Source organism: Chelonoidis abingdonii, chromosome 15, assembly GCF_003597395.2.
Source record: "Chelonoidis abingdonii isolate Lonesome George chromosome 15, CheloAbing_2.0, whole genome shotgun sequence".
Classification (NCBI taxonomy): Eukaryota; Metazoa; Chordata; order Testudines; family Testudinidae; genus Chelonoidis; species Chelonoidis abingdonii.
The window spans coordinates 24913743-24933416 of record NC_133783.1 but is presented as its reverse complement, the minus strand read 5'-3'; the positions used below and the strand labels follow the sequence as shown (position 1 = coordinate 24933416).

At 43.7% G+C, this 19674-nt stretch overlaps 1 protein-coding gene across 1 annotated transcript in view; it reads left to right on the top strand.

The window, feature by feature from the left end:
* Positions 1-10123: 10123 nt before the first annotated feature.
* The window catches only part of SGPL1 (sphingosine-1-phosphate lyase 1), a 57967-nt gene continuing 48416 nt past the window's right edge, over positions 10124-19674 (top strand). Inside the window, exon 1 of the mRNA XM_032782745.2 lies at positions 10124-10212. Within this exon, the coding sequence (XP_032638636.1) occupies positions 10210-10212 (3 nt within the window). The 5' untranslated portion in view covers positions 10124-10209. The remainder of the gene's footprint in view (positions 10213-19674) is intronic.

The window sequence follows — 19674 nt, the reverse complement described above, 5'->3', positions numbered from 1 at the left end:
ACTGTGTGACCCTCTGAGTGCAATACTGCAGTGTTAGGATTTGGTATGATGTCAAATCCTGTCATGGGACTTCAGCTCTCAGATTTATTCCTAAAAGTGACTTCATGCTCTAGAAAGACAGTTTAGAAAATCTGGCTTCCAAGGGAGGAAAAGAGTTACTCATCCCACTTTGCGCTAGTTCCTTCGAGTGACCACCCATCTTTGACAAGAATGAAGCAAAATAAAGCTACCAATTTTGCTTGAGCGTGAGGATGGAATAAGAGATGACTTAAACATGACATATTGTTTGGTCTTTATTGTTCATATTCCTTTTTAAAACACCTTATTCTAAAATTTGATAGTCCCACTAGAGTTAAGTGTCTATCAGCATTTCTGTTACAAACCTCTCTTTTGCAGGTTAACTCAATTAGAAGAGTTGGGCATGTCATGTTTCTCTGAGTTCAATAAGTTGAGTTTAGCTGTTCTTGAGTTACATCAGTGGAGCTATAGCAGAAGTTTCATACACTTGTATAACCAGGTTTTTAAAATTAAGTTCCATAATCTGCAGTAGGAATGTGGCCTTAAAGCTAAATTAATTTGGCGTTAATATGACTAAACAATAAAATTATTACTGTCTTCAACTGATCAGAACCCTTGATTTACAAAAATTGCCTCTGACGCCCACCACTGCCACTCCTAGCAGAGGACGAGAAGGGAAGATGGACTGGGTCTTTCCAGACACATCATACCTTATAGGAATGCGTACTGCCTCTGTAGTGTTCCCAGCCCTTAAGTGAAGAGGAGGGCAGGTTTTTCGTTTGTCACTCCTGTGACAGGGCATTGCCAAACTAGGCCAGACCCAGTGTTGTACTTTGGAATCTGACCTACTGTTACACAGAGTGTAACATTAGAGACATTCCATCCTGCTTAGACAAACAGATAGAAGCAATGATGGTTTGAGTATCTACTACTAGTGCAGGCAGGCTCATCAGAAACCACATTTTCCAATTTAACCAAGTGTTTTGGAGAGTCAAGCAGGATCATTTGAGAATCTGTTCCCAAAAAGCCACAGATCACTGACATCACAATATTAGAAACGTGACCACTCATGACTCTTGCCTGCAGTTGGAATGCATTTTGTACGTTAGAGGTAGATTCTGTGGCCAAAACTAAACAGGCACGTTGGCTACTGACATAATAGGACCAAATCACATCCAATTTAATTTGCTTTCTAAACAAGACAATGATTTTCCTGTGCTTAGAGTAAAGAGATCTAAACTACCTGACCCACCGCTTACTTTTGGAATAAAACTCCTAGTTGGTTTTTCTGTAAAAGACAGATGGTGAGCACCTCTAAACCAATTTTAACCAATTATACAATCCTCTCAGCCAATCACATAATTCCTTCTAGTCAGCTGATGAAGCCTCCCTGCACCAAATACTGCCTCCAGCAGGTGAGGGCAGATTGCTGCCCTTAGGTTCTGCTGATTTGTTAACATGACTCACTGAGGCTATTGTTGCATTTACTCTTCTCAGAACATGGAAATTTGTGGAATTATGCCAAATTGCATCAGATCAGGAAAGGTATGAGAACTGGATACTCATCATAATGAAATGCCACAATGAATAATAGAGGTGCAAGAGACCAACCCAAACACCTCTGACCTGACATATTTCTGCACACAGGCAACTACAGCTGTAGAAATCAGCTGTGCCATGTCAGCCACATGATCTGGAACCTGGGGAAGATGCTCTTTTACTGTAAAAATCAGCTTAATTTACTACTTCCAAAAACTCGCTTGTGGCTTCTTCTCTCTGGACAATTTATCACTGACTGCTCATGGGTTGGAATTAGTCTGCAGTGCCAAGGTTAACAATTTTTCTTTTTATTGTGTGATTTGGAGAGTTTAGAAAAAATGTTTTGATAAGAAGTATTGACGAATCCATGGGGGTGGAGAGGAGATTTTGATACTGATGACTATTTTTAATAAACGGCAGTGGCAGAAGTCTCTCAATCAATATTCTATAACAATTTGAGTCCAGCTATCAGGGCTTCATAATTAACAAGGATCTGAGCTTTATGGTGTGAGAACAAACAATCAAGGGTCCACCCCCATCTACCTATCTAAGAACCCCTTCCTTTTCTCCCTCAGTTGATGCCTTGAATATACAAAAGGTAATACTGTATGGATAACCTGGACATAAATGTCAAAAACTGACAAACGGTCAGATCTTTCTTTACACCTCCATAGATGCAAAGAACCTCGAACACAGCAGGATCAGTGTGGTTTCATTGTGGGTGCGTGCCCAGAACATGGGGGAGCAAACACAAAGAAGCCAGAGATTTGCAGGGGATCTTTGCAACCCAATGTAGGCAAGAAGTCTTTTTTGAGGGCAGTGCAGGTGGAGCCATGATAATGAAAATCCATGGGCAGTTCAACCTCTAGAACAGAGTGGCTCTGCTGTTGCTCCATGATCTATGATCTTCTTAGTTCATGGCCTGGTTACTCAAGCTGGGAACTGAGAAGATAATTTGTCTGTGTTATTAATTATGGTAGTGCCTAGAGGACCTGATCGGGGGATCAGGGCCCCATTGTTTCATATATCGAACACACGTAATAAAGAGTTCCTGACCTGGAGAGTTTACAATCTATATATGTTTCCATTCTGTCCTGAGAGACTGTGGGAAGCTTCTTATTGATACAGAGCTCTGAAGAAATCACTGGGAAAAGTTTCAGTGCTGCATTTTAAAAGGTGAGAGTGACAAATGTGGCATGATTATAAATTCAGAACCACAACACAATTTTTGCAACAATCTAAGTGTATGTTTCTAATCACCGTGTTTGTCTCCAGAATCTTGTGCTTTCATGTCAATGATGTTAATGTCTCCAATACCATCAAGAAGAGAATGTGGTTTTATCAGCAGAAAAAAAGTTGAAAACTTGAAGCGAGTACAATCTAAAGGCTTGGAAATTAGAAGGTAAATACAAAATATCCCCAACTCTATTATTTGAAAAACAAAACGTCATGGTTTTTTGAGGGCCTGACTCATGAATTTTGAATACTTGGGGTTGACTAGTGGTAATATTCTCATCAACTGTATAGTAATATAGTGGAAAAAGAGACAATGGCAAAGAGATAAGTAAATCTAAACCCAATTCACTTTCTCCATCATCTATCTACTGCAATTTACATGACTCATCAAGGACCGAGCACCCTGGACAGCTTAAGGTGTTGAATCCTTTTTACTTCCCTTGCTTTCATCTCCACACTTAATCATTTTGCAAACTTGTACTGTGTGGGTATTCTAAAATGCTTTGTCAGTGTTTTGTTTCTGTTATGTTTTTGCACTTGTCAGATTGTCATCTATCTGGAAACCAAAGGCAGAAAACTTCTATGAGAGGAGGTGCATGTGGCTCTAGGAAACTGAGCAGAGATTTTTTTTTTAGCTATTTTTTTAAAATCCAGAATTAAACTTACACCTATTTTGTCTTTTTCTGGTATGTGACTATAATCTTTAAACCAATTCAGGTCTTAAATTCTCAGGAAATATTAAAATTTATTATGATCTTTTTAATGTCTGGGGACTTTAAATATAAACATTTGATCTACCTGAATGTTGTATTTGTTTTCAATCCATTTTTGGATGAATCTCATTTCAGCACTTTGAGCAACTCATGAGTCCAGAACAGTGGCACAAGGAGGAAAGCTTCAACCTTTTAAAAAGCTACATTTATTGCTGTTTTAATCACCCCCCAAATATGGTTACTGAAATAAGTGGAATTCAAACTGTGCTAATACAGAAAATAACTATAATGGTCTGTTTGTTTTTAATTATAAATCAAACGCCAATCAGTTGGAAGATTGTAGTTAAAACAGACTGAATGTTATTTGCATTGGTGTGTTAATCAGCCATAGATTTTCATGAAGTCCAATTAGAATTAGTCCTGTCTAATCTATGGCCATGCTCATGCAAAGACTTACACATTTACTTTATGTGCTGCAAGTAGTCTCTGTGACTTTGCAGTACATAACTTAGGCACAAGCATAAGTGTTTGCAGGATCAGGAGGACCTATATTTGCTTAATTTGAATGCATAACAATTGTGCAAAGAATTAAGCCGTAGTCCTGCAACTGGTTGCCTGTGGACAGACCACCCACCAGCACAGAGACCCACTGACCTCAATGTGATTCCATGTAGTGTGGCAGTCTGTGAGGATAACAACACAGGGTGGAGGAAGGAATGAGGAGAAATTGAGCATCAGTGTATCTTGCTCTTATAATCAATTACTCCTACCCCAGTCTTCCCCAAGATTGCACAATTACACTGAAAAAACAAATAAACTACAGTAACTCCTCACTTAACGTTGTAGTTATGTTCCTGAAAAATGCGACTTTAAGTGAAACAATGTTAAGCAAATCCAATTTCCCCAGAAGAATGAATGTAAATGGTGGGGTTAGGTTCCAGGGAAATTTTTTTTTTTGCCACACAGTACAGTACAGTACTATAGTTGGGAGCAGGACCGGTGCTAGTGTTTTTAGTGCCCTAAGACCACAGCCATTTCGCCGCCCCACGCACTGGTCAGCAGCTCCGGTGGAGCTGCCACAGCCATGCCTGCGGCAGCTCCACTGGAGCCGCGGGACAAGGGGACCCTCAGCAGCCACGCCTGCGGGAGTTCCACCAGAGCCGCGGGACAAGGGGACCCTCTGCAGGCACAACTGTGGCAGGTCCACCAGAGCCGGCTGCCCACCCCCCCCGGCAAAATGCCGCCCCCCAATAATCCTGGCGCTCTAGGCGATTGCCTAGGCCGCCTAAATGGAAGCGCCGGCCCTGGTTGGGAGGTGCCCCCGCCTTACCCCACACAGGCACAGCCCACGGGCACTTGAGACAATGAGACAGGCAAGGAGGCTGAAGGCACTGTAGGCTAGGAGAAGCACGTTGTGCAGCGGCAGCTTCCCCTACTCTGCAAGCACTAGGGGCGGGGGGCTCAACCCTTAGCCCACCCATACCCCCCTTCCCCCAAGACCCCACCCTTAACCTGCCTCTTCTTCCCTCCTCCCCCTTTACTCCTCATGCCATGTTCTCGCTCCTCCTCCCTCCCTCCCCTCCCACTCGCCCACGGCAATCTGCTGGTTTGTGGTGTTTGGGAGGCAGGGAAGGGACGGGAAGCCTATGTGCTGAATCCTCGCTCCTCCCCTCTCCCTCCTGAACGCCACAAGCCAGCTGACTGCTGTGGGCAGAAGGCGGGGGGAGGATAGGGAAGGTGCTGATTGGCAGGGTCTGCTGGTGAGCGGGAGGCGCTGTGGGGGAGCATAGGGGAGTTGATGGGGGGGTTGCCAAACAATGTTATAGCGAAGCATTGCACAACTTTAAATGGAGCATGTTCTGTAATTGAGCAGGGACATAAGATTGAAACAACCTTAAGAGAGAGGACGTTAAGTGGGGAGTTACTGTAAATAATAGGAAAGCTGCAGTGTTTTGAGTTAGGTTAGTTGGATTGACTTCATATTGCAAACATTCTAGTCTAGAGCTGTAGAAACCATTTGCAATGTACAATTCATTCAAATTAATTATGTTCCTTTATCTTCCCTGAATTTGTCACTTTAAATTTAATCTAGTACTTGAAATTATTCAAATAACTAAAGAAATTATATTGCAGATTTTTGTGAATAAATTTCAGACTATGAATTGTTTACAAACATTGTCTGCCCGAGGTGTTTATTAGCACTTTGCTAACATGATATTTTTTCTGTTCCTTGATTGGATACATGAAAATGTTATAAAGGGTATGTGTTGTGTGAAATCTAGTCACTGGGCCTTTGATTCTCTCAGGAAAATGGGTCAAAGAGGTTCAGAGTATCTGTAGGCCTCACCTGAGATAACACTATGAGGCAATATATTTTAATATTGGCTCAGGTTAAACTTAAAATATTTTCTTGTGGTAGTCAAACAAAATAATTGTGTGTGGTGCCAACTGTAAAGTGGGTGTATGAACTATTTAACTGCATCTGTGCCAGGGTTTTTGCATGATCCTAGTTCTGAATAATGTAATTACATATTCTTGACTTCTCATTTAAATATTAGTGCAAGGGATTTAGCCAACACAGGGAATCCTTGGGGGTCCAGATCGGCTGACTTTACAGATTCTTTGTGCTACCAGAGTGGCTCACAGTGGCTGTAGCTGGGTCGGATCACACCCAGAGCCACATACACTGTAATTTTAGTCAATCAATATGGAGTAAATTAAAAGGAAACAGGGTTGGTGTAACATATGACACACGCATAATGTATTTTAAAAAGCCAACACATTCCTCCTTTCATCTCCTACAGGCTATCATTAGTTGAAGTAAAGGTTGCAATTCCTGTTTGTAGTCAGATTGTGGAGCTATGTTTAGCATTGGGAACATGGGGTTGAGGCGTATGCATTATGTTTTGAGAATTATGCTTGGATTTTATTGACTGATGTCTTAATTGCTGATTCCCATTTTTTAATGAGTTAGTATTATGCTTAGGTTAGCAACCTTAACTTTCTACAGTACTGGTTTTTGTTTTTAATTATCTTAAATTTGACTTTGACTAACATTTGTTTCTAATTGTAGCCTGAACCATTTGATGTTTGACTGATGTAATTCCAATAGCTTTGTTGTGAGACCTGATGTTGCCCTTTGTAATTACTACTTATTATATATCACAGTAATGGCCAGAGATGCCAGCTAAAATTAGGGCCCCATGATGATAGACACTGTATAAACACAGAATAAGAGACAACCCTTGCCCCAAAGAGCTTACAATCTATAAAGATGAGACATCTAAAAGATGGTGGAGAATCAGACACAGAAAGAAAGTGATGTCCAAGTTCAGTGGCAAATCCAGGAATAGAACTGGGGTCTCCCAATTCCCAGTCTAGTACCCTTTCCACTATACACTGTCTTCTTTCTGTTTTTGTTTTTTAAATCCATCCCTATAGATTGACCAACTACACATCTTACTGCTTGCCACTTCTCTTTCCTTTTTTTCTCCAATCTTGCCAGCTTTATTTCTCATTGGAGTGAGCAGGTTACCTCTGATATGCGATCTTGAAGTCACCTTCATGATATTCTTCAGCAAACTGAAGTCCTAGGTACAATCTCAAAAGAATGGTAGAAAGATCAAGTGTTACTGAAATTTCCAGTTTCAAAATCTTTCTTCTAAACCTTGCTTCTTATAACAGCATTCTAAAAAGGGAGAGGGGTATTGTGACCCAGTAACCTGTTAGTATCAACTGGCAGAGGGCATGGGGAATGCAGGATTTTAGAAGAATCCTCTGGGTCAGATATATGCATAATAGTTCACTGGTTGTCATAATCACAGTGAAATGTATGTTTGGGTAATATTTAAGGAATTATATATCTAAACTAAAAATTACATTCTTAAGGGCTGGAAGTTAAGACAGATCACCAGGAAGTGACATACCTTGGACATATTCCTTTTAGACAGGAGGCAACAGATCCTTATGTCTGTGCCTGGCCCTGAGAGTATAGTGAATCATCTGCCTCACAAGGATGCCTATTTGTATATTGGCCCAGATACCAGTTGAAAGATTGCAAAATCCACAAGAGAAAATTTACAGGAAAACACAATCGTCAGGGGAGTATCCTCTTTATGTCTAAAATTAAAGGATTAGTCCGGTGTATCAGGGAAGGCAATGAAACACAAGATCCTTCACCGAGGAGGCAAGATGATAGCATGTTGTGTCTCATAAAAGCGGGGTCACAGCTAGCCTGCTTATAAAGTGCTTGTGAGAAAAACATTATTAGTCATGACAGTATCTTGTTAAAATGCATTCTGAGCCTAGACTTAATTATGATTTTATTTTACATGTAACCATTTGTTTCCAATAAATTTACTTACTATTACTTTGAATCCCTATGCTTTGTTAAAGAAACCTATTTTTGATTTCACTATAAGCATGTCTAAGTGCTGTGTGGTAAGTACAGTGGTGATCTGAGTTGGAATTTGTGAGCTGGGGTGTGCTGTGTCTTTGGAAGCAGTAGGTCTTTAAATACTGTAAGTGTCCAGTGGAATAGGGTCTGGACATTCCAGGGAGCTGCTCAGGTCTTGGGGGTTGTTATATGCTTATTTTTGTTAACCTGTAGAGAGATGGTGGGGCCTCCGTAGGGCTATTCAGGAGCGATTGTGGTGCCGGTGGCCGGTGAAGTTGGAGACCTGACATCCCACTGGTATAGACAAGGCTTCCTCCCCTGAAGGACAGGTGGTAGTGAGGAGCCTAAACCCTGGAGACCCTCTGAAAGTGTCCCAGATATCATAGGGCAAGTGCATGACAAGAGTTTGATAGTTAAATCCATCCAGCACATTGTTGCAGCTGGGATACCACTGTCTCCTAACAGTTGTCCCAGCTACATGAATTTAACTAGAAAGTGAAGGAACATGTCTGGTGGTGTAGTTTTCTTTCAACGGTTTAGTAACAGCAGTAAAATAAAGTAGGGCTGAAAAGACAAATCAGTTCAGGTCACATAAGAATTTCATCATTTTACCCCTCTTCTAAATGCGCCACACCCCCCCTTTCTGGGAAGAATCCTTCTGTACTTCTGAAGCCTATCCATGACCACAATTAAAGTGTTGAAATATCACCCAAGGTCCCCATCCTGCTATCAGGTTAATGCAGGTTCAGGGTCCATTGTTGCAGAGCTCATGGCAGGCTCAGGGCCCAAGTGTCTGTGCATTGGTAGCCCCATCTCAACCCTCTATCTTCCTGTTAGCTCTGCAGGGATGTGGAAACAGACAGGAAAGGGCTAAAAAGTGTGGACCACATGCATATTCTACCAGTCTCAAGAGCTGGGCACAAAAGAAGGAAGTAAACTGTGGAAGCCTGGGTGGGGATTGACTAGGCTAATATAAAGAAAGAGAGAAGACTGGTCTTCTGCTTTAATCCTAAAAGCAAACAACTTTTATTTGAAAGAGGGTGGATAAAGTCTGAAGTGGGTACTACAGCTATCTTACATCCTAAAACCTGGTGAAGGTAAGGGTATTTCTTTGCCAGATTATTCTATTGCACACAACTGAGGGCTAGTTTGTTTTCATTTAGGTGTAGACTGCTCACAGCTCCAGCATGTATGATTGTTAGCAGCACTATTATAGTGACATACTAAGGGAACAAGAGGTGAGAGGCAGTGAGCTTCGAGAAGAGGAGGTCACATTAATCAAGCTGGGAGAGAGAATCCTGACCTGGAACAAGAGCTTTAGCAATGAGGCTAATCGGGAAAGGGGGATTTAGGTTAAAATAAAGCATTGACAGGATTGTGCAAGAGGCTGGATAAAGAGAAGAGTCAATACGGACACTAACATAAATGCAGGAGACAGAAAAGAGTGTTGAGAAGGGTGGGGAGGAGGCAGATAATGGGCCCCCTCCTGAGCTGGACAGAGAAGCATGGTACAGGTCAGGCATGGTGTATGCACAATGGCCTTCAGCAACCCCTGTGCTCCCTGTGTATCTATACCAGGCCAGTGCCCTTCAGGATGCTGCTTTAGTGCATTAGTCTAAGTGGGCTATTTTAAACTGGGCCAACTACCGTAGCCCCCAGGAGCTGTGCAGGGTCCTGGAGCAGAGCACCCCTGAGGAGTTGGCTCAGTTTGTGATCTAAAAACTTGAACACTTTCAAGCAGCTGCAACCCCCGGTAACCTCCAGTCCCCACCCTGGCTGCAGGAAAAAAGGGTAGCCTCTGACCTGCTGTGCTAGGTGAGGAGCAGGGAGAACCCGGGGGCTGGTTGCAGGGGAGAGGTGACACCAACCCACCATCCCTTCAAAGCAATGCCAGGCTGAGGAGCTGTAGGTTCTGCCCTGTCTTGGGGCGAGCGAGGGGCTAACGGGGGGCCCCGCAGGGCTGCCTGGGGTCAATTGGGTGCCCAGCAGCTGGAGTGTCGTCGGGTCAATTCTGCCCCAGCAGAGGGCGCTGCGGCCGCCTCCCTGGTGGCGGGAGGGGCCGTTTTCTCCGAGCGCTGAGGCAGCGGGGGCCAGGCGATGGGGCGATTTCCGGGCCGATAGCGGAGGCACCGCGAGTGGCGCTGCTCCCAATCTCAGCCTGGCCTGCGCGCCGGGGCCAGCCGCCGAGCCGAGCCGCACCGCACCGCAGCGCAGCGCCCGGGTGGGCCGAGCGTGGGGCGGGCCCGGGGAGGAGGCGAATCCCGGCCCGAGGGGCCCCTGCGCGGAGCAGCCGGGAAGGCGGCGAAGATGGTGAGCACCGGCCCTTTCCCCCGGTAGCAGGCGGCGAGGATCGCCGTGAGCCGGCCCGGGGCCCCCGCTCTCCGGGGCCGGGTCAGGGGCCGCGCTCGCTCGGGCTGTCGCCTGGGCTTTAGAGGGGGCTTCAGGGGCAGCCCCGGCCCGGTTGGTCGTAAGTGTCCGTGTGTCTCTTGCGGCGGTGTGACCCCCCCCCGCGGGGCGCTGTGCCGCACCCCAGGGAGAGGGGGCTCTCGGGGGGAGCTGGTGATGACCGTGGGGTTAACCTGGCTTCTGAAAGGTGGTAGCGTCGTTAGTTTCTCGGTCACACCAGGAGGTTATGCAGTGACGTTGTACCAGCTGAGATCTTGTCTAGACATAGAAGTTGTACTGGGTTTAGTGGAAATCTGACTTTAGTGAAATCGATGCGAGTTTTTGTGTATCTGTGCACGCTCTTACGTTGTTTTAAAACCGGATGTGTTCGTGTAGCTTGCACCTGAAATAAACTGGGGTTAAACCAATATAAGTGTGTCTACTTGTGAAGTTGCATGAGTATAAATTCACAACTCTTGTTAAACCAGTGCAACTTTGTGTGTAGCTGTGGCCTTTGAAGAATAAAACATATTGGACAAAGGCAGTCCTGTCCTATTGCTACAGAGTGATTTCAGGGTCTGATGAGGATTTGCAAACTGCCATTTTTGTATATTTCACACAAGGCACAGTCAGCCTGTGTGGAACTCTTTGCCAGAGGATATTGTGAAGGTCATGACTATAACAGGGTTCAAAAAAGAACTACATAAATTCATGGACTATAGGTCCATATATGGCTATTAGCCAGGATGGGCAGAGATGGTGTCCTTAGTCTCTGTTTATCAGAAGCTGGGAATGGGCAACAGGGATGGATCACTTGATGATTACCTGTTCTGTTCATTCCCTCTGGGGCACCTGTCATTGGTCACTGTCAGACGACAGGATGCTGGGCTAGATGTACCTTTGGTCTGCCCCAGTATGGACGTTCTTTTGTTCTTAGATCCAGGAATGGGAAGTCGTTGGAACTTCTGGGGCTTGTTAAATGTGTGAATAATTAAGTCATGCTTTGTGAAACTACTGCCTCCAAAGCACTTCTAGTGGTGGATTTGGTCAGTAAGGCAAGAGCACCTATCTATCAGAAAGAATACATCCTGTATTAGAGTTAACTGGGTTGGGACCCCTGCCATCCTCCTCTCCCTTCAAGGGATTTGCTTCCACAGCCGTTTTCCCCTGAAGTGGGTTTGCCCATCTAGACAATTAACACAGACAAAACTGATCTTTTTCATCTATTGTTCCCCTTTCGTCCCCCACACCAGTATATATCACTGAAACTAATCTCTTTGAAGATTGATTCCTCTTTATTTCAGACACACCTGTGCCTTCTTCATGTTCTAGTTTTATTTATTAAGTGTTGTGGGATAGTAAGCTGTCATTTGACCATGTCATGCATTGCTCATTTCTATGGCTTGTTTTGTGTACTTAATTATTTAAAGGGTGTAATTTTGCAATGTTCCCTTATCTTAGGCTCTCTCAATCTGATGCTTTCTTGGGGCTGTGTTCTGCTGCTATAAAAGTGAACTTTTTCTGTAGCAACAAACAAAAGGGGTTTTGTGTGGTGGCCTGGGAAGGATTAGATAAGGTGATATCCAGAGGAGATTAAAAGCAGGGCTAGAATTTGGGGATTGGGGCTGAAGAACAAGCATGTGGGTTGTTTATAAACCTGATTGCCAGGAACTGTATCCTAAAACTCAAAATCCTGTCTTTCCAAAGACAGCTATTACTACTTGAATGTTACTCTGTTGTAGTTCAACGTATTTTCACATAGGGCTAGTCTACACTTGTTATCCCCCTGAGCACAGCAAGTCTGAGCACTTTAAAGCGCTAATGTAGACTGGCTCTGAGCACTGGGAGCTAATCCCCTCGTGGAGGAGGATTACCAGGAGCACTGGGAGAGCTGTCTCCCAGTGCTCACGTGTGACCACATGCGTTCACTTCAAAGTGCTGCTGCGGGAGCATTCCTGCGACAGCGCTTTGAAGTTTCCAGTGTAGCCATGCCCGTACTCTCTTATATGACTCTGATCTTCTTTTCTGTATATAAGGTAAACGTAGTGATTCGCAGACTTGTTTGACATTAAGAGTGGGGTGGCTGGTTTTACCTCGCCTTAGTTGTGCTGGGCAACATCCTTAAATGTGAGTTTTACAATGTTCTAGGAAGAGTGTTTCTGAGAGAGTGAAAATGCTCCGTAGAGTTTAGTACAGTGATTCCCTTGGGTAGGTTGGGGATAGGGAACTATATGCAGAAAGCAAAGAGTTCAGATGTATGTGTGTATGCATGCAAAGGCACTTGCTACGCAAACTGCTTACCTTTTAGTGAAGGTTGAATGATTTTGGAAAAGGGCGTCTGAAAGACAGTGTGGGATTTTCAAAATCCAGTCAGCTGTCAAAAATGATTGCAAAATCCAGTCAGCTGTCAAAAATGATTGCAAAATACTCTGGTATATATACAGTACAATAGCAGTGTCCTGGGTATGCATTTAAATACTAGATGCATGACCAAACGTCATCTTAAACCGGGTTACCATGCTCTTATTTTTTAGCCATGGGCCCTTTCAAGGTGAAATATAGAGTATTACAGAAGGTAAAACAAAAGATTTTATGGTGTCTGATCTGATCCTAATTGTTCATTCTCTTAACTCTCTCTGTCCTCGTCTTGTGATCTGGTGGCCGGATCTGCATAGCAGGGAATGTGACTTGTGGTTTCTGTTTAGTGTTAAAACTTCAGTGAAGTAATGTCTGGTATTGCCTATATATCCATTTATAGGATATGAGCAATACCACATTATATTGAGGAAACTTTGCAATAGTGAGGGCTGACACAAAAGTATGGCATGTGCAAGAGGTCACTTGACACAAACAGAACCTATTATTTCTTTTGCCAAAAGTGATGGAGCAAGTAACTTCGCCAGTTAGGCTGCTCTTGGATCATCTTGAAAAATTGCTAGGTGTAGCATATTACTTACAGATTGGCATATGTCTGACTCTCTTCAAACTTGTAATAAGTGGACTCTCTTCCATGGAACTTGCATTCTAACGGCAGAACAGCATTTAACTATCCTGCTTTTTTTTGAACTACATAAACACTTCACAATATGACCAGGGTGTGATGATCTAGACTGGCCTTGTGTTCTAGAAGCCACACTGCATGATTAAAGTCTGTTTTGATCTTAGTCCCTTTTTCTAAGAGTGCGTTGAGTGTACCTTATCTTAACTTGTTCTTGAAAAGGAGGGACAGAAAGGACAATGAGGCGCTCATTCGAAATGCCCATGAGCAGATAATGAAAGCGGTGGAGGAGTAAACAGAGATGTTGAAGTTCATAATCACGCTACAGTCAGAACAGATGCATGCTTGCTGCTGGCCCCCCTTTCCTCCCGCCCCCCCACAGGCGATACAGAATTGTTTTCCATTCCCTCCTCAAGCTTCTCCCTCACATTCCTTGCAACTTTCCAGAACATTTTGGTATCCCGTTCACTCCACTCCTTCAGACAGCTTCCAAAATGAAAGTTGGACTTATGCACAGCTGTGAGAGCCTCCAGTGCCGTGCACCATTACCTCTCTTCCCACCAAAGCTTTTGTGTGTGTTAATTAGTGTTTAATAAAAACAAACTCTCTGAAAGGAAACCAATCTTTATTTGTGTAATACAGATAGTGATTGCTGCTGGTAGTAAAACATACATGCAGTTTCATCATTTGCTTATTACAAATCCTACTCAGGAATCATCACAAGTTTTAGGCAAAATAAGACAGATAAAATTAATGAAGCATGGAAGATTTCTGTTACTGGTGCTCATTATTGAAATATTGCCTCCACCTCCCATTGCGCTCTTCTAATAGCCACTGTATAGGCTGCTCAAAATCAGCAGCCAGGGGACCTGCCTCAGTGCTCCACTCCTGGGGCAAGTTTTCCCTTAGCCTCAAAAGATTATGGAGCGAGCAGCAGGCTCCTGTGACCGTGGGAATGTTTTCCTCATTTAGATCTAACCTGCCATAAAGGCAGTGCCAGTGCGCTTTTAATCTGCCAAATGCACATTCCATGGTCATTCTACACCTATTCAGCCTATTGAAGCACTCCTTGCTGCTCTCCAGGTTTCCTGTGTAAGGTTTCATGAACCATGGCTATAAGTGGTATGCCAGGTCTCCCAGGATCACTATTGGCATTTTAACATCCTCACTGAACTCGTCTGATCTGGAAAAAAAAAGTCCATGCTTACAATTTTCTGTACAGGCCAGTGTTCCTGAAAATACACGCGTCATGCACCTTCTTGGACCACCCCAGTGAAATGCCCCTAGTGATCAACAAGCACCTGCAGTACCCTGGAGAAGTACCCTTTCTATTAATGTACTCCGTCGCAAGACGGTTGAGAGCCAGAACTGGAATATGTGTTCCATCTGTTGCCCCACTGCAGTTAGGGAATTCTGTTTCCACAAAGTCATTCACTATTTCACGCACATTGCCGAGAGTCACTGTCCTTTGTAGTGGGATGCAATTAGTGGCCTTGCATGCTTGCATTAACGCAGCCCCAACACTTGACTTCCCAACTTCAAACTGATTCGCAACTGACTGGTAGCAATCTGGAGTTGGGTGCTTCCACGCTGCAATCACCATGTGCTTCTCCACCTAGAGGGCTGCTTTCGTTTTGGTATCCTTGCACCGCAGGGCTGGGGCGAGCTCCACACATCGTTCCAGTGAGGTGGCTTTCCTCATCTGAAAGTTCTGTAGCCACTGCTCGTCATCCCAGACCTGCATAATGATGCAATCCCACCACCCTATGCTTGTTTCCTGAGTCCCAAAACAATGTTTCATTGTGTGCAGGTGCTCCATGAATGCCAAAAGTAATCTGGTGTTGTTTCTTTCTATGGCATACAACAGTCAGGCAACTCTAATTCCTGTTCATATTGGGAGCTCATGATATACCGCATTACCGTGCGCAATGTGTTAAGTTACCACAACAGTAGGGAGCAGTGCAGGATCCATCCTTTTGCAAAGAGATGGCAGGTGCACAGTAAACGGGGGCTGTTTAAAAATGCGAAAAGCAGTTGGAAATCCATGGAATGTGAGGACAGAAAATAATGCATCATGGGATGTTGAGCCTGTACCTATGATGCGCTGTGATTCACTCTGCCTTCCCACATGTGGAATAGCTACCCACAGAGCGCTGCTCTTATTGTCGATGCTAGAGCACCAACTGTGGTTGCACTCTGGCCAGAGGGAGCATAGTATGAACATACAATAGTGATGTAATTATGGCACTTTTTGATCAACATAAATTTTGTTGACAACTCTGTGTAGACAATGCCTTGGTTATTTCAGCCATTACAGGATGAAAGCAGTGATTCTCACAGGATTATTTTGTTCCTTAGAAAAATCTTTTAAATTGTCGAAGTGCTGCAGAACCTAACGAAACCAGCACAGACGTCTCCGTCTTCCTCATACTGCAGAGCCGATTTTGGAAGTAAGACTAAATTAGGAAACTTAATTAAAAAACTTAAACAACATAATGTCTCTGAATTCTTATCTGTGTTTCCCCATCTCTTTGTAAATAATAGCATACTCAAAATATTTTCATTCTTTCCCCTTCTTTTAAGAGATTAAAGAAACTTTATTTTTTTTTTTAAAGTTGCCAGTTTTGTTCTAGGGTATTTAATGGCCCGGCTGCTCTTTCTATAGAATAAATGCTCTCATGGTCTTTCTATCAAATGGGTTCTCTCAAAGAACTATAAGAAACACTTTTATGTTTTCTTCAGTTTTATAGTGAAGTCTGTGGAGTGGAGAAACTGAAATTAAGACTTCTCAAAATTGGGTGTTTTTCTGAGAACAGCATATGGCCTGGCCTGTTGACAGCTGGCATGATTTGTAGTGTCTTGGGTTTTGTTGTTGTTTGTAAAAGAGCAATGAAATTCTTATTTCATAAGATGTGCATGCAAATGTAACTTGGAAGTTTTGCATTTTGAGACTGTCCCTTCAAGCTGACTAAGAATGATCCATGTATGCAAAATGTCAGTAAGGGCGTATGACCTGCATTGAGATATATTGCAAACCTCTTGTTGTTATGACAGTATCGGTATTTAGAAGGGAAGGTTTCTGTGTTGTGATTGTCACAGAGAAGGTGGATCCTTAATATGTAATAGCTTCATTCAATTAGAGATTATATTAATGATCTTGTGTAACTCTACAGTAGTGCCTCAGGGTTATGAACACCAGAGTTACAAACTGACCAGTCAACCACACACCTCATTTAGAACTGGAAGTACACAATCAGGCAGCACCAGAAACTGCACCCCGCCTCCCAGCAAATACAGTTCTTGTTAAATGTAAACTACTGAAAAAATAAAGGGAAAGCAGCATTTTTCTGCATAGCATAGTTTCAAAGCTGTATTACATCAACATTCAGTTGTAAATTTTTGAAAGAACCATAATGTTTTGTTCAGCGTTACAAACAGCTTCCATTCCTGAGGTGTGCGTAACTTTGAGGTTCTACTGTATGGGTTAACTGTGCCAGGCCTTGTGCTAGAATTCATCAAAAAAGCACAATTACAATGATCTAGTCTGCTTTACAATTGTCTTCTATTAGATTTCAGTATCTAATGCTGCTGATACCTTTGCATGGTGCTGCATAAATGGCAGAGAGTTTTGTGCTCTAGAGAGGCATGAGGAGGTACATTATGATCCACAACATGCAAAGTGCAAACCAAATCAGTCAACAGATAAGCCATAGAAAACAAAACTGAACATACTGGTGTTCTGTATCCGGAGAGCTTTCAAGTCTCTGCTCTTTTGTGACCTGGGAGAATGGGTTCACTTTGGGAATCTAGAGGTAAAGTCAATAGCCCTTAAATCAATCAAGAGAGTTAGCCTCCTATTGGTAAGAGCTGCCACTTGGAAATCCATCAATTTTTTTCTTAAGGGACTTGCGGTAAAATTTTCAGAACTTCCTAAGTGGCTTTGGCACCTGTGTGCCTTTTTCAAAAGTGAATTAGGCACTTTAAAATGTTCCCAAGTCTGTTGAGAGAGGATGTGCCACCTAGAAAATCATTGCCTATCAAAATGAAGCTGAGTTCATTTTCATAAGTAACTTGGGCTCTGTCCTTTAGGTGCTCTTGAAAACTTTACCTCTAAGAAATGTATGTTTTTGTAAATGCAGTTTATTTTAGTAAATTAGCATATAAAGCAATTTGCTGATAATTCAGAGTAAATGCTGTCACTTTGCAATTGGAGTGTAATTCTTGTTTATCTAAGGTGGTCAGAATTTAGCCTCTTGTCAGCTTTCCAGCTGGGAAAACTGTAAGGGCTGACAGGTTTCTGGGGTTTGACTTTTTGATCAAAATCTTTGGTTTTGCATGTGAAATCTTAGCCTTTAATTATCTTTGTCTTGCTCTTGGGTTCCCTTGGGCACTTCATATAATTACACATTCTTTAGGACATGCTTAAAGTTGGCCCCTGTCCTGCTTTTAATGGTTTTGTTTTTCCTTTGTAAAGTGGAACTTTGATCTGTTTTATTCTTAGTTACTACTCTGTTTATTCTGCCTCAAATATATTTTTGTGCTTGACCTATAATAGGCCTTTGCATAGCCAGTCATCCTGATTTGCTGGAGTGGTTGGTATATATGGGGATTCTTTCAGTTTCTGTACCTTTAAATTCTATGCTAGACTAAAGGTAATCTAGCAAAGAAATTTTTCTTTCTAAATGATAGCTTTTTATATTCATTTCAGTGTAGTAGCTTTGGGAATAAATTTAACATTCACGTAACTGAATAAGTGGCGGTCATAAAATCTAAGACCAGAAGAGACCACCAGATCACCTAGGCTGACCTCCTCTATATATCACAGGCACCAATACATCCAGCACCCACACACTAAACCAGGGATGGGCAAACTTTTTATCTGGAGGGCCACATCTGGGTATAGAAATTGTATGGCAGGCCATGAATGCTCACGAAATTGGGGGTTGGGGTCTGGGAGGAGGGTGAGAGCTCCAGCTGGGGGAGCAGGCTCTGGGGTGGGGGTGGGGCTGAGGATGAGGGATTTGGGGTGCAGGAGGGTGCTCCGGACTGGGACCTAGGGGTTTGGAGGGTGAGAGGGGGATCAGGCCTGGGGCAGGGGGTTGGGGCGTGGGTAGGGGCTCAGGGGTGCAGTCTCCGGGTGATGCTTACCTCAAGCAGTTCCTGGAAGTAGCGCTATATCCTCTCCGGCTCCTACACGGAGGCGCGGCCAGGCGGCACCACCCTGCTGCTTCATCTGCAGGCACTGCCCCGCAGCTCCCATTGGCCGTGGTTCCTGGCCAATGGGAGCTGCAGGGGCAGCATGCAGAGCCCCCTGGCTGCCCCTACACATAGGAGGTGGAGGGGGGACATCCCACTTCTTTCAGGAGCCACACAGAAAGCACCTGACCCCAGTCCCCAGCAGGAGCTCGAGGGCCAGATTAAAAGTTCTGATGCGCCGGACGTTATCCACCCTTACGCCAAACCCAACAATCAAGACCAAGATATTACAGCGCACAGGAGACTAGACTGTTATGTACCACAGGTAGAGAACAGGAGAGACCGAGGAGCACCAGGGCCTGAGTCTCGCATAATGGCAGCGAAACGAGTGTGAGAAATACTCAGATAATTCTGGCAAGATATCTGTACCAAGGTGCTGCAGGTGAAGGTGAAATATTTCCCAAAGTCATTGTCAGTTTGACCTGGGGGAAAATTCCTTCCCAGCCCCACCTATGGTGATCAATTAGACCCTGAGCATTTGAGCAGGAACTAGCCAACCAAGCACCTGAGGGAATGCTCACTGTCACCTCAGAGCCCTGGCCCACCCCTTGAATGTTCCGTCTGCAGCCGTCGCAATCTTCTGATGCTTCAGAGGAAAGAGATTTAAAAAACCAAAAACATCCCTCTGAGAATCCATTGGTGAGGACAGGAAAAATCCCTCCAGATCCCTGCTGGTGGCCAGTTGGAACCTTGAAGCGTGAGTTGTAGTAACATAAACTGAAAGTAACCAGGGTTGTTGAGCCCTGCCCCCTACCATCACAAACAGCCCTGTCATACATTGCACTCATAAATTTGTCCAGCTCTCTCTCTCTCAAAATGAATTAAGTTGTTTGCCCCCAGTTTCTATTGGGAGGCTGTTTGAGACTCACTCTCCCCTGATGGTTAGAAACCACCTTCTAATTTCCAGTCTGAATGTATTCATGGTCAGTTTATATCCATTTGTTCTTGTGCCAGCATTCTCCATTAATGTAAATAGCTCTTCCTCCTCCCTGGTGTTTACCCCCGATGTATTTATAAAGAGCAATCCTATCCCTTCTCAGCCTTCATTTTGCAAGACTAAATAAGCCAAGCTCTTCCAGCTTCCTCCATTCTCCTGATCATCTTAGCAGTTGTTCTCTGCACCTGTTTAATTT